At 47.2% G+C, this 13,003-nt stretch overlaps 1 protein-coding gene across 1 annotated transcript; it reads right to left on the minus strand.

The window, feature by feature from the left end:
- Window positions 1-7,284: 7,284 nt before the first annotated feature.
- LOC123097201 (LRR receptor-like serine/threonine-protein kinase GSO2) lies at window positions 7,285-11,279 on the minus strand. The gene has a single exon (XM_044518922.1). It carries the CDS (start codon window positions 10,900-10,902, stop codon window positions 7,285-7,287), a length of 3,618 nt encoding a protein of 1,205 aa, XP_044374857.1. The 5' UTR covers window positions 10,903-11,279.
- Between the last annotated feature and the right edge of the window lie 1,724 nt (window positions 11,280-13,003).

The raw sequence follows: 13,003 nt of genomic DNA on the forward strand, positions 1-13,003 counted from the left end.
AAGTTATGAAAACCCCTTTCACAACTCATCAGACATTCGCTAAACATGTACTTCAAATATTCCTTTGTGCAATAAAATTGCAGAAACATAATTTTCTTGTTACAATAACTTCTACTTCATTTTTGAAAACCTTTCGAATGATTTCAAAAGATCCAGACTTACGTCTCATCAAGTAAATATCCATATATCTACTTGAGTCATTTCTGAAGATAAATAAATCCACCACTAACAACACTTATCGGACTACACACATCAAATGTATGATCACTAATAAGTTTGTTGTTCGTTCCTTATTGCCTGTGAACGGTATTTTAGTCACTTCACTTTTCGGAGGAAAGTTGCAAGTGTCAGATGATTCAAAATCAAAAAGACTTCAAAATCCATCATAATGGAATTTTCCATGCGGGTTTCTCCAATGTGACCAAATGTAGTGCCACACTTGTGTGGTATTCTTTTAGTCTTGCGACAGTTAGCGTCAGTGTTATGGATGTATCATATTACCCTCAATATTCATAACATACGTCCCATCTTGGATGGAAGCATGGCCCTTCATGTTATTCATAATACTTAACAACAATTGTTGTTTTTATGAACAACTCTTTTGCAACAAACATTGTGCAATGGGCTAGAGTGTATGAAACTCTAAAATGAATTATGAAAGTAAACCCAGAGGTATTGTATTATTATCAATATTCATAACATACATCTCATTCATAATGAAAGTATGGCCCTTGTGTTATTCATAACATCGAACATAAAAGGTTCTCTTATGAACAACCTTCTTGCAAGATACCTTATGCAATGGGCTAGAGTTTGTAAAACTCTAAATGAATTATGAAAATAAATACAGACGGCAATACACCGATGGAAGGTATAGTAACATTTACTATGTTCCCTGTGTATACCTTAACCTCATTTCTGGCTAGTCTTTTTAGGCCACAGTAGCTCTTACAGTGATTCGCAATTGCATGCAATCGAGCGGGTATCTTTGTGATTAACTCACAATACCCAAGAATTAGTGATTAACATGTTTAACCATAATTCCCAAGAACTATCTCTTTGAACAGCCTACTATACATCAAAAACTTGTATGACATTCATACATGAGCTGGATATTCCAGTCATCTTTCTTTCTGCCTTTATACTTCTAACAGTTTAACTTTTAGTATTTCTCCTACTCACAAAAGAAGCACCCAACTTAAGAGTGGCGTTAGCCCCGGACTTCCTAGGCGTGTAAGTCATACTAACACCCTTTGGACACTTCCTTTCTCTTTAAGTTGTTGTTTTATTCACCTTTCATTATATGACAGGCGTTCTTCTGGATCCCTTTCCCAACAGTCAAATGCATAGTAAACACTTTTACTAATACTTGCAAACAAACATTGCTTTGTTTGTATCTGAAAATAATTTTCAGTTCCATGAATATCATATAACTATCCCAACTTTCGAAGTTTGGGTTTCATGGAAGCAAACATATTGCACTTGACTGAAACGGAATTATAGCTTTTGGATCGAAGGACGAGAGTCACATGATCCATAGCATTAGCGGGAGGATACGGAAAGCATGCGATAGGACAAAGTCCTTCTCGGCACTTTTGAGGACAATCCTCATATTACGGTACCAATCGTAAAGTTTTAACCAGATATTTAACAGCTATTCAATTTTAACAGGGAAGGTGGAAACGCGAGCCATTATTCTACAACTATTTTGCATATAACACTTAGACAATGTTCATAATTAATTGCACTAAGAATTAAACATGTTAATTCAACAGTGCGCTCCCACTCAAATCAATATCTCTCACAATTAATTTTGAGTGATACAAGATCCAGACTTCAATTCATCGCCATAGAATCATCATCTCATAACGGGAATTTTAATCGGTAGGCCAACTTGCCGACCACATCTCTATGTGACTCTTGCTCATCTTTCGATGCGTGTGTTCCGAGCTCAGGACGATCCTGCCATGAACGTCAAGACAACCAAGTGATCTTGCTGCGAGGTCTGACCTCACCCGCCTCACACTTCTCTAATCGTTCGTACCCATGCATCCATGGTGCACCCCGAAAAGATAGGTGCCGTGACGGTGCTACACTTGGGAGAACACTAACTACTTGATATTTTAAGTGAGAGATCACCCTAATAAAAGCGACTACCGCGCAATCAAGAAGGGTGCATCATAAGGGATAAACATCTCAGGCAATTCATAATAGCATGATATGGTATAGCCCTTTCTGACGGAGAAGTATTTCATTTCTTCGTCTTCGGCATTCGCGTCGGTGGTCACCTTCACGAAGATTGCCACCACCTTGTCGATGCACCAGATAATATTGCTATCTCTATAGCTAACAAAATAATGCATTACAACAAGGTTGACACGCAGGTCATTAAAATGCAATCATATGGCTCCAGCCATCATGCCGAATCATGACACGCAGGTCATGTTAATCAAATTACATCATATAGTCATCTCATACATAATCGAATTAGTATGAGCACTGCTATACCACATCACATGCACATCCTGCAAAACCAAGTTAGACGCCTCTAATAGGTTTATGCAAAATTTTATTTTACGTGGCTTCTAAGGTTTTGACTTAAACCGCAGCTACCAACGTTTTATCATCAAGTATGATTATTCAAGTTGCTAGATTAACATCTCGGGGTGTATGAAACACGAGATAATTAAATCTCGAGCCCCATACTAAACTTCGTCATACGCATGACCCCCGTGCAGATAATATCTGCAATGCCCTTTCATCTGCGAATTTCATCTTTCTTTTGACTACGGCAGAACCCAAAGAACTGATAGCACTTCCATGATCAATCAGGATCACGGATTGCTAGAACTTTGTCAAATTTCACCATGCTGTCTCGAGATTGAGCAAACGCAAATTCTAGGGAAGCAACAAGAACCTCGGGTAACAGATTTCATCTGTCACCCGCATAAATAATTTCCAGCAATAGATCTCATCTACTACCTAATTATATTATGCAATACCCATACATCTCCATGTATTCTAGATCGAAACCTGCATCTACGCATAGCACGGCTCTGATACCACTGTAGGGTAACGTAGCAGAAAACAAAAAAATTCTGACCTACGCACCAGCCCAGGACCACTATGGAGACTGCATACAAGGTTTGATCTTTTTCGTTACCGACTCGTAGCGCAGCGGGAAGTAGAGTCGATGACGATCGGCGGTGCAGATCCCCGCAGCTAGGATTTACAACCTCCCAACCGCGAGGATGAATACCCTCATCCGCCATACGGACAGCCCTCCGGGAGGCGGTCGAACAGTCCCCCGGACGGTGTCGCGGACAGCCCTTCGGGAGGACCTTCGAAACTCGAACGGTCACTCGGACAGCCCTTCGGGAGGACCTTCGAAACTCGGACGGTCACACGGACAGCCCTTCAGGAGGCACTCACGAACTAAGACCGAAACTACGATCTCTCTACAGAGTTGCACACATACGGTGTCATCTATCCGGCAGGGCTTCGCCATCCAGAACTAGTTCCTGCCGGAACCCAGACGGCCTTACGGCTCTACGAAACTCTTTTCGTGGGAGGGAGAGAAGAAGCCAGATCATTGCAATGGCATGTATGTGAGAAGGGATGATCCTTTAGGCAGCCCCCTCCACCCCTATTTATAGGCCAAGCCCAAGGGTGGCTTCTCCAAGAAGCCAAGGGGGGAAATACCAAAAAGGCCCTCAAGGTGGCTTCTCCAAGAAGCCAAGCAAAAAGCACTTTCACTATTCATGACGACATTTTTCAGCGTTCGTTCGAATTGAAAATATTTATGTGGGCTCAGAACATTTCCAGTACCGACTAAAATAATTTTCAACGCGTTCCGAAACAATTTCGGTTTAGTGATTTTCATCTGCGAAAAGCAAACAAGAATGTGTTTTCACTATTCATGAAGACAATTTTTCGCGTCCACTAAATCCGAAAATATTTCTGTGGGTCTTAGAATAATTCCAGTACCCACTAAAATGATTTTGGATTCGTTCTGAAACAATTTCAGATTAGTGAATTTCATCTGCGAAAAACAGCCAAAGCGGTACCGGCAGCTCCGAAACATTTTCGGTTTTTATTTCTGAAAATCCCAAAAAGTTTCCAGAATGATTCTGGCACCCTCCAAGAATTATCAGGCATGTGCCGAAACCATTTTGACTTAATGGCATACCCCGAAACAACTTTTTCGGTTTCACCGAAACTCATCCGGTGACCTCTCTCTGCGGTACGATTCCGCTGTCCGAAACTTTTCGGTGTCCGAAACTTTTTCGGTGATTTTCTCTCAGACTCCCTGTCTAGTATTCAGCAGATAGATGACCCTTAAGCGTGTGACCCTATAGGTTCGGTGAAGTATAGACATGACCTGGAACCCCTTCCGATCAATGATCAACATCGGAGCCGTGGACACCCATATTGACCCCTATACCCACACGAATGAATATTCGAGTGAACCTCCAGTTGAGGTGAGCTATTCCTGTTGCTTCACGATATATCACAAACACCTGAGGTGAGATTTATTGCATCCCCGTGGGCCAACACTTTGTCCACTATGCAAGTTACCTCGTTACCGGTTTTGTTCTCTTTTCTCGTTTCGTGTTCCGGCATCCCCGTGATCAAATCACAAAGTGTCTGGCCAGACGATGATGGACACCGTAACACCGAGTGGGCCCGAGTATATCTCTCCATCGTTGGAGGAGCAAATCCCAATCTCGAGCTATCAAGTTACTTAACATACTTTCCCATGAACCCGTAAGCCGCCGTAATAGCCATTCAGTTACGGATGACGTTTAACAAACCCCAAAGTTCATGAAGCAAGCATGAAGAAACTCGATACTCTCATGGTCTAAGGAATTATGCAAACATTAACTATCTCTGTGTTATAAACCATTAACTTGTGACGAATGTATCTCATAGCATAACATTAATTCGGGTCGATTCAACACAAATGTCCTTCCTGACATTGTGCCCTCAAAGTTGCTTGGCATAGACATGCCCATGATTGGGAAAACATAATCATCATGCAACACTTGAGCTAGTCTTAGAGGCACGACTAGGAATACATTTTACCGTTTATTATTCCACACGTGCATATGGGTTCTCCCCAGAGCCTTTATGGATATACGGGCTCAGGAACCACAACAGTTATAGCATGGAACATAAACATAATTATGAACAAGGAGATAAATAATATCATTTATTATTGCCTCTAGGGCATATCTCCTACATGCGGCACCCAAGTGGCGTCTCCTGCGGCTTCGGCTTGACAAGGCGAAGCGCCGGCGAGCTGGAGGACAGAGAGCCGGAGCCCGACGACGACGACGTTGCTGTCTCCATTCGCCGCGGCGTCCAGAAGCTGCCGCGGCTACGAGAAAAGGAGGGGGCGCAGGGTACTCCAGGCGCGGCGTGTTGCCGGCCTCGATGTGCTCGAGGACGGCTTCGAGGGTGCGACCTGGGACACCCCACCATAGGCGCCGCCCGTGAGGCATCAATGAAAGGCTGACCGGCGCGACAACGCGGCAGCCTTGGCATTGATTCCCACGGGAACCGAGGCGATGAGGATGACGAAGGCGACGAGTCGCTGACTCGGCGGGCCCACTCCTTTTCGCGCCAAAAACGTTTCCCCCGCGCCAGCGCGCCGGGTTCGGCCTGGGTCCGCCGGCGCCAAAATCGCCCTAACCAGCGACTGGGCCGAAATTTCTGTGCCGGCGATAGAAAAGGGCCTTGGGGGGCATGTTGGGGGCGCGGCTGGAGATGCTCTAGCGACCTTTGATATGGAGACTTGTCTCTAAAGTTCTGAATTTATACCGAGATAGCTCCAAAGTTCATGTCGGAAACAGGGCGGCTACTCCCTTCTGGCTTGTTTAATAATAGTAGAGATAAAAAAAATATGGTGAACATCTGTTAGGATTGGGTTTTATTTTTATTTTGAAACAAGATTGGAGTTTGATTTACTGGGCTAGCTAGCACCGTTCCATTGTGTCTTCCCCTCCTGCTCCTCCTGTCGCCTCCGCTTCAATTCGCTAGCGATTCCTCGGAGATGGTGAAGGCCATCAGGGTCCACGACCTCGGCGGCTCACTTTCCGGGCGGGGTGGCTTCTCTCCTCTAATCGATTTCTGATGCGCAGGCGCTGAGGTGGGAGGAGGTGGAGGTGGAGGTGGGCAAGCCCGGGGACGCCGAGATCCGGATCCGGAACACCGCCATGGACATCTACTTCCGCTCCGCTCCGTTCCCCTCCCCTTCACCCCCGGTGTCACCCCAACCCAACCCTAAAACAGATTTCCACTAGATTGATTGATGATATCTTGCTGTTGCTGATGAAACTGAACAAACCTTCATTGTGTCACTTACCTCGGTTCAGAGATGTCTCGAGCCATGCACAGACATTTCAGTCGATACACCCAAGTTTGATTGGATAATCAGAGACGAAGTTACTCGATATTATTGCTCACTGAACACAAGACCAAATAAATGGTTCGATACGTCTGACTGCTCCAGAACCGGTGCTCTGTTCTGTTACCTTATTGCTCCACAATCTTCCTCCGTTGTGTATATGTCATCATCAGAGTATTGCGTGCTTGTACCAGTAGTACTGCTCAACAGAAGTCAACTGAGTTACAGGATTTCCATGATTTAGGTTAACTAGTAGCCAGGATTCTACTTGGCGATGTCTCGGGTAAATTACTGGACTAACTGGAGGATCGTTTGGTGTTTTCTCTGGCATAACTGACGCTTTTATCAAGACTAACTCTGTTACACCACAGTTCGTATTGATGTTAAGGACTTTGGAAAGTTTCTAAGTTAGCTAACATTGCATTGTGTATACGCTAGAGGACTGGTGAATCATTATTCATTTGTGCTGGTATATAAATTATTATTTTTGTATAATTTACTAAATTATAAATATGTGTGGATGCTGATATCAGTTTTTTATTTCTCTGAAGCTCCTTTTGATCCGAGCAGAGTTGGAGATACAACGCCTGCCAGGCGACACAGTACAAGCTCTCCAGTCGTTGGACTTGATAAAATCCCAGATGAAGATCTTCCAGGGCCGCATTGAAGGCATCCACCACCTGAATACTTAGCCGCAAGGGTTGCAGCATCAACATCCAGGTCGCGGCGAGATATTCACACCCAAGCATCCCCAATTATTTTACTGCTGTATATAGTTCAGTTTAGTGTTACAACTTACAACTGTAAAAATAAAAGGAGCATACAGTACATAATTCACGCTAATGTCGTTTGCTGCTGATTTACATGTGAAGGCCTTAGCGCCTGACAACTATCTTCATCTCTAAGCCGTCAACAAAACGGAGAAAACAAAATTTCCACTGCTCCAGAAAGAACAGAGCTCCAAACCAAAGCCAGAAGCCGAAAACGGTGCCAAGAATCACAGAGTAACAAAGCCCCAGGTCTCTGAGCTTTGTGTGGCCTTCAGCTCCCTCGCCCAACGTGGGCTCACACACGCTCAACGGGAAGCCGCAGAGTCCCTGATTGTTGCCATATATTGATGGATCTGCAAGTGTCTGCAACTGATTCCCGGTGGGTATGTGGCCCTCCAAGCAGTTGTTTGAGAGATTTAGCATGCTGAGGGACGGCAGATCTGAAATGCTGGGAGGAATGAGACCTGAAAGTTCATTGCATGAGAGGTCAAGGAACTCCAAGAGCTCCAAACTGCCGATTCTTTCTGGAATGCTGCCTGAAAGGTCATTTATGGACAAGTTCAGAAACCGGAGACCTATCAGGTGTGTTAGCTCATCCGGTATGTTCTCTGCAAGTAAATTGCATGATAGATCGATACCTGTTATTAACCCGATGCCATCTTTGAAAGTTTGTTCACAGCCCTTCCAGGATATGTTGACCGACAGTTGGAAATTCCAACTTGGTTCGACCCATGGGGGAAGATTAAGCCTCATGGATGTAAAGTTGCCAAAGGCTACCGGAATTGATCCTGTCAAGCTATTATTGGCCATATCGAGCAGCTGAAGATGTGAAAGCCTCGAAAACTCTGGCGGGATTTCTCCGGTGAAATTGTTTGACCTAAGTCTAAGGATTTGCAATAATGGAAGATGGCTCCCGATCCATGTAGGGATACCACCAAAGAACTGGTTGTTCCCGATGTCCAGGGTGGCCAGTGAGTTGCAGCCTTGCAGGAACCGCGGGAAGGTGCCTGCAAAGCCATTGCCGGCAAGATGGACCGACTCGAGAGAGCAGTTTTGGTTTGCCACGGTCGTGAGGATCTCACCTGAAAAGGAGTTGCTGGACAGGTCCAGGACTTGCAGATAAGAAAGTTGTGATAATTCGGGTGGAACAACACCACTGAAGTTGTTGGATGGAAGGCTCAGAACTGCTAGAAATGGAACACTCGTTTCGACCCACGAGGGGATATCACCAAAGAACATGTTGCTCCCAAGATCTAGGATGCTGAGAAATCCACAGGTTTCAATTACGGATGGAAAAACTCCAAGAAAGTTATTGTTAGCAAGACGAAGTGACTGGAGTTCAAGGCCCAAGCTCGTTGATATAGGAAGTTCACCTGAAAAGCTATTGTTGGACAAATCCATAGCAATCATATGTTTGAACTCCCACCAGCAACTTGGGAGCTCCCCGGTGAATTGGTTATTTGATAGATCCAGTACCCGGAGTGAGGTCAATCTGCACAAGGTTTCATGAATATTGCCAGATATTCGATTACCGTTCATCTTTAAGAGTGTAAGACTGGTGCACTGTGACCAGTCAGACGGGAACTTCCCTGTCAACTGGTTATTTGATAGATCCAGTTCCTGGAGAGAGGTCAATCCGCAGAAGGTTTCATGAATATTGCCAGATATTCGATTACCATTCCTTTTTAAGAGTGCAAGACTGGGGCACCGTGACCAGACAGACGGGAATTTCCCTGCCAACTGGTTATTTGATAGATTCAGATACTGGAGAGAGGTCAATCCGCTGAAGGTTGCATGAACATTGCCAGATATTTGATTATCATTCATAAATAAGTATGTAACACTGGTGCACTGTGACCAGTCAGACGACAACTTCCCAGTCAGCTGATTCCCTGATACATCCAAGTAGTGCAAGCTGGGATGGACGCCGAACACCTCAGAGATGTCGCCGGTGAATTGGTTGCCTTCCAGCCGCACCTGGAACAGCCCTGTGCAATTCTTGAGGCATGATGGCAGACTGCCACTGAAGTTGTTGTGGTTTGCCGTGAAGTTCTGCAGCGCTAAGCCATCACACAGTCTCTGCGGCAGCTCACCGGAGAAACTGTTGTTCGCGAAACTCACATCGGTTAAGCTTAGCCCCTTCCCAAGGTCCGGCGGTATGGTGCCATTGAAGTAGTTGTCAAACAGGGCGAGGTATTGGAGATTCCTGAGCGATGTGATGGTACCGGGCAGCTCACCTTCCAAACTGTTGGTGTTGAGGTCCAAGACTTGCAACGCCGTCATGTTGCCGATCTCCAGAGGGATCGTGCCGGTGAGCTGGTTGAAGAAGAGCGCCAACCTCATGAGCTGCTTGAGGTTGCCGAACGAGCTGGGGATCGGTCCCGTGAGAGAGTTCACCGACAAATCCAGTTGTTCTAGGCTCACCAGCTCTCCCAGCTCTGCAGGGATAGAGCCAACAAGGTTGTTGCTGAAGAGGTACAAGAATTTCAGCTTGGTTGCCTTGCCGAGCTCCGGTGGAATCTTCCCTGAAAATGAGTTGTTCTGCACTTGGAATGATATGAGCTTTGGCCAGTCCGTGAACAAAACCTGCGGAATCCGACCAACGAGTCTGTTTGACGCTATGTTGAACTCACACATTTGGTGCATCCCGGCCAACCCTGGTGGCAGAACACTTGTGAGCTGGTTCATGGACAGGTCCATGAAATTGACATTGCCAAGATTGCCCAACTCCTGTGGAATAATAGAAACCAATCCGGCGTTCCCGATGTCAAGGTGCTGTAGCTTTTCGAGCTGGCCAAGAATGGCCGGGATCGATCCACCAAGTTGGTTGCTGTGGAGTTCGAGAGCTCTCAGCTCGGACATCGACCCAAGGAACTCGGGGACTCCGCCAGTCAGATTGTTATTGCCAACCCGCAAGTCCTGGAGCTTACCCAGCTTTGACAGCGACGCTGGTATCCGGCCCGAGAGGGCATTGACGGACAGGTTGAGGTACATGAGGCTGGGGAGGCTCTCCGAAAGCGAGTCCGGTATCGGGCCGGAGAGAATGTTCTGTGAAAGGTCCAGGTAGGTGATGTTGCTGCTCTTGAGGATGAACTCCGGGAAGCTGCCATTGAGGTAGTTGAGGTAGAGCGACAGGAAGGTGACGGTGGGCATTGGCGAGAACTTGCTGTAGTCCGGGTTGGTGAGGTAGTTGCTGCCCAGGTCGAGGTGCACAATCCTGGGGAGCCTGCTGAGCTGGTGCGGGATGTCGCCGACGAGGTTGTTGTTGTAGAGGCGGAGGTCGACGAGGCCGGAGAGGTCACCGAGCTGCGGCGGGATGGAGCCATTGAACATGTTGCTGCCGAGGTTGAGCGAGCGCAGCCGCGAGAAGCTTGCCGGGATGGAGCCGGTGAGGTTGTTGTTGTTGAGGTCGAGCATGGTCAGAGCCGGGAGCGCCGCGGCATCGAGCGCATCGAGCCTGCCGGTGAGTCCGACTCCAAACCCCCGGAGCTTGAGCGACGTGATGCTGCCAGCGGCGTCGCAGGCCACTCCGAGCCAGGAGGAGCAGACCGGCGTGGCCAGAGTCCAGCTGGACAGCGCGGCTGGGTGGCCGAGGCTGGCCTGCCATGCCAGAAGGGCGCCGCCCTGCGTGGCTGCCGCGGTCGCCGGCGGCACGGTGACCGCCAGCAGGAGGAGGAGCGCGACGGTGGTGCAGAGGAGGTGCGCGTACGCCGGTCTCGCCATGTCGCTGGCTGAGATGCTGTGCCGGAGTAGAAACGCGCTAGCATAGAGGGTGGAGCGAGCGTAGTAATTAAGCGTGGTGCATGTGTTGCATGCACCAGTTGACTTCCACCGTCGTGGTTAAGACTGACCTCGAACGATGGGGATCTCCTTGCCAGTGAGCCTTGGACTTCCGCATTGATACGGAGTACCTTTGAATTTGATTTGGACATGAATTGACTGGATTTGAGTAATGTGTTAGACTGACATGAATTCTGCTTTTGTCTGCCTTCGTTGAATTGAATCTAAGTAGGGTTCGATGCATAAGCTGGCTCTCAAAGGCTTTTTTCAAGAAACTTACTAGTACTTCTTCGTAAAGAAATATAAAAGCGTTTAGAGCACTACTTTCTAGTGATCTAAGCACTCTTATATTTCTTTATGAAGGAAGTACGGATTTTATTGAGCAAGGTTGAGTGTCGGAAGATATTACTCCCTCCTTCCAAAACACCAAAATATAGAGTACATTTTTTTTCTGGTCTTCATTGCACATCTTTGACTATGATGTTTTAATTAACGTATGTCTACAAAATTACTGTAAAAACATGTGAAATAAAATTGATTAGTGAGACGAATACGATGATATCATTTTTGCATGTTCAATCCATTAATGGTCAAAGTTGTGCGACAGTGAGACGGCGCGGAAGCTTCAAGACCGTTTTGGCGCAGAGTGGTGGTTTGTTTGGTGGCATGCTCCGGATCGCCCGAGGTGAAGGTTGGGATCGGGAGAGGCCGAGCCGACTCCGACATGGTGGTGCCTGAGGGTGCCACCGAACCTTCCTGGAGGGTGTCGGAGGTATCCTTCCTCTCTGCTCGTCGCGTACCAGGGGTAACCCTTGGCAGCAGCGTCGTCATCGTTGCGTCCCTTCTTAGAGGTGTCGCGAAGCTTCTTCGTTTTTGTTGATCCGTCGGTGTCGGCATTTATTTCTTTTATTTTTCTTTTTCATTTCTTTTGGGCGTGCTTGTGCTGATTGTATCGGTGATGTTTAATTTCTAATACAAAGCGGGGGAAAACCCTATTTCGTTCAAAGTTGTGCAACAAAAAACATACAAATTCAAGTGCGCCTTACATTTTTTAAAGGAGGTTGAATACTAATTGAAACAACTGAATGCCTTTGAGAAAAAAGTTCTTCTCATCCGTCTGTAGAAACAGTTTCATCAGTCGCGTGCCTCACCTTTCATTACTAACTATTTCAACTGAATGCTACCGCGCTCGTTTCTGCCTAGGTCGTCGGTGACGCTCCACCCCCACACCGAGCTGCGGTCGCCGGCTCGAGCAACTTGTGCCTTCCCCAGTTGCGGCAGCTCTACCCGTCTATGGTTCCAGCAAAATTGTCACACAGTTGCAGCACGGCGCCGTTTCCTTCATCGCCGTTGCCTATGTTGCATCTTTTTTTTTTTGACTATATGTTGTTGCATCTTTGTGATTGCCAGTTCCAGCAAAGTTGCCCCACTGCCTTCGGCGCCGTCCCTCACCGTTGCAGCTGCGTGCATGCCGGTTCTAGCAAAATTGCCCCACGGTTGCAGCACGATCGTTGGTGCCCCTCAACACAGTCGCTCGTGATTGCAGCTTGGTGGTTGCCGGTTCCAGCTCCGCCCGTCTACAGTTCCAGCATCGTCTCCAACGGTTGTAGCATGGTGTCGTTTGTCTGCGACATCGACTCCGCACGGGCTGCAGTTCTGCAAATCGCCGGTCCAAGCTTGCCGATGAGTCGATTCCAACCCCATGTATTGCCTGTTGCAACACCATGCTCATCGGTCACAACACTAAGGTTCGCCGTCGTTGTGGTAGGCACTTCAAGCACAACGAACGCCCATGTGCGCTTTGGGGGAGAGGTCGGACTAGCGCTTGACCTCGGCTTGCAGCATCCCTTGTAGACCCTTGTGGTTGTGAACTTGTGATGCGTGCCACCCACGGCAGGTGGTATGGCAGGGGAGATTGGCTCGGATTTGAAGGCAGACATCTTCGACGAGGCGCGACCTATGCGGTGGTAAATGACTTGAGAGATAAGGCTTGCAGAGATAAGGAGGAGGACGTGCAGTTGGATGGGCCCACTTGCCTATAGGG

The sequence above is a fragment of the Triticum aestivum genome, chromosome 4D, assembly GCF_018294505.1.
Source record: "Triticum aestivum cultivar Chinese Spring chromosome 4D, IWGSC CS RefSeq v2.1, whole genome shotgun sequence".
NCBI lineage: Eukaryota > Viridiplantae > Streptophyta > Magnoliopsida > Poales > Poaceae > Triticum > Triticum aestivum.

Excerpts from the sequence above, each read along its gene's own strand:
- LOC123097201 (XM_044518922.1), bottom strand. The coding sequence starts at position 10,902 with ATGGCGAGACCGGCGTACGCGCACCTCCTCTGCACCACCGTCGCGCTC.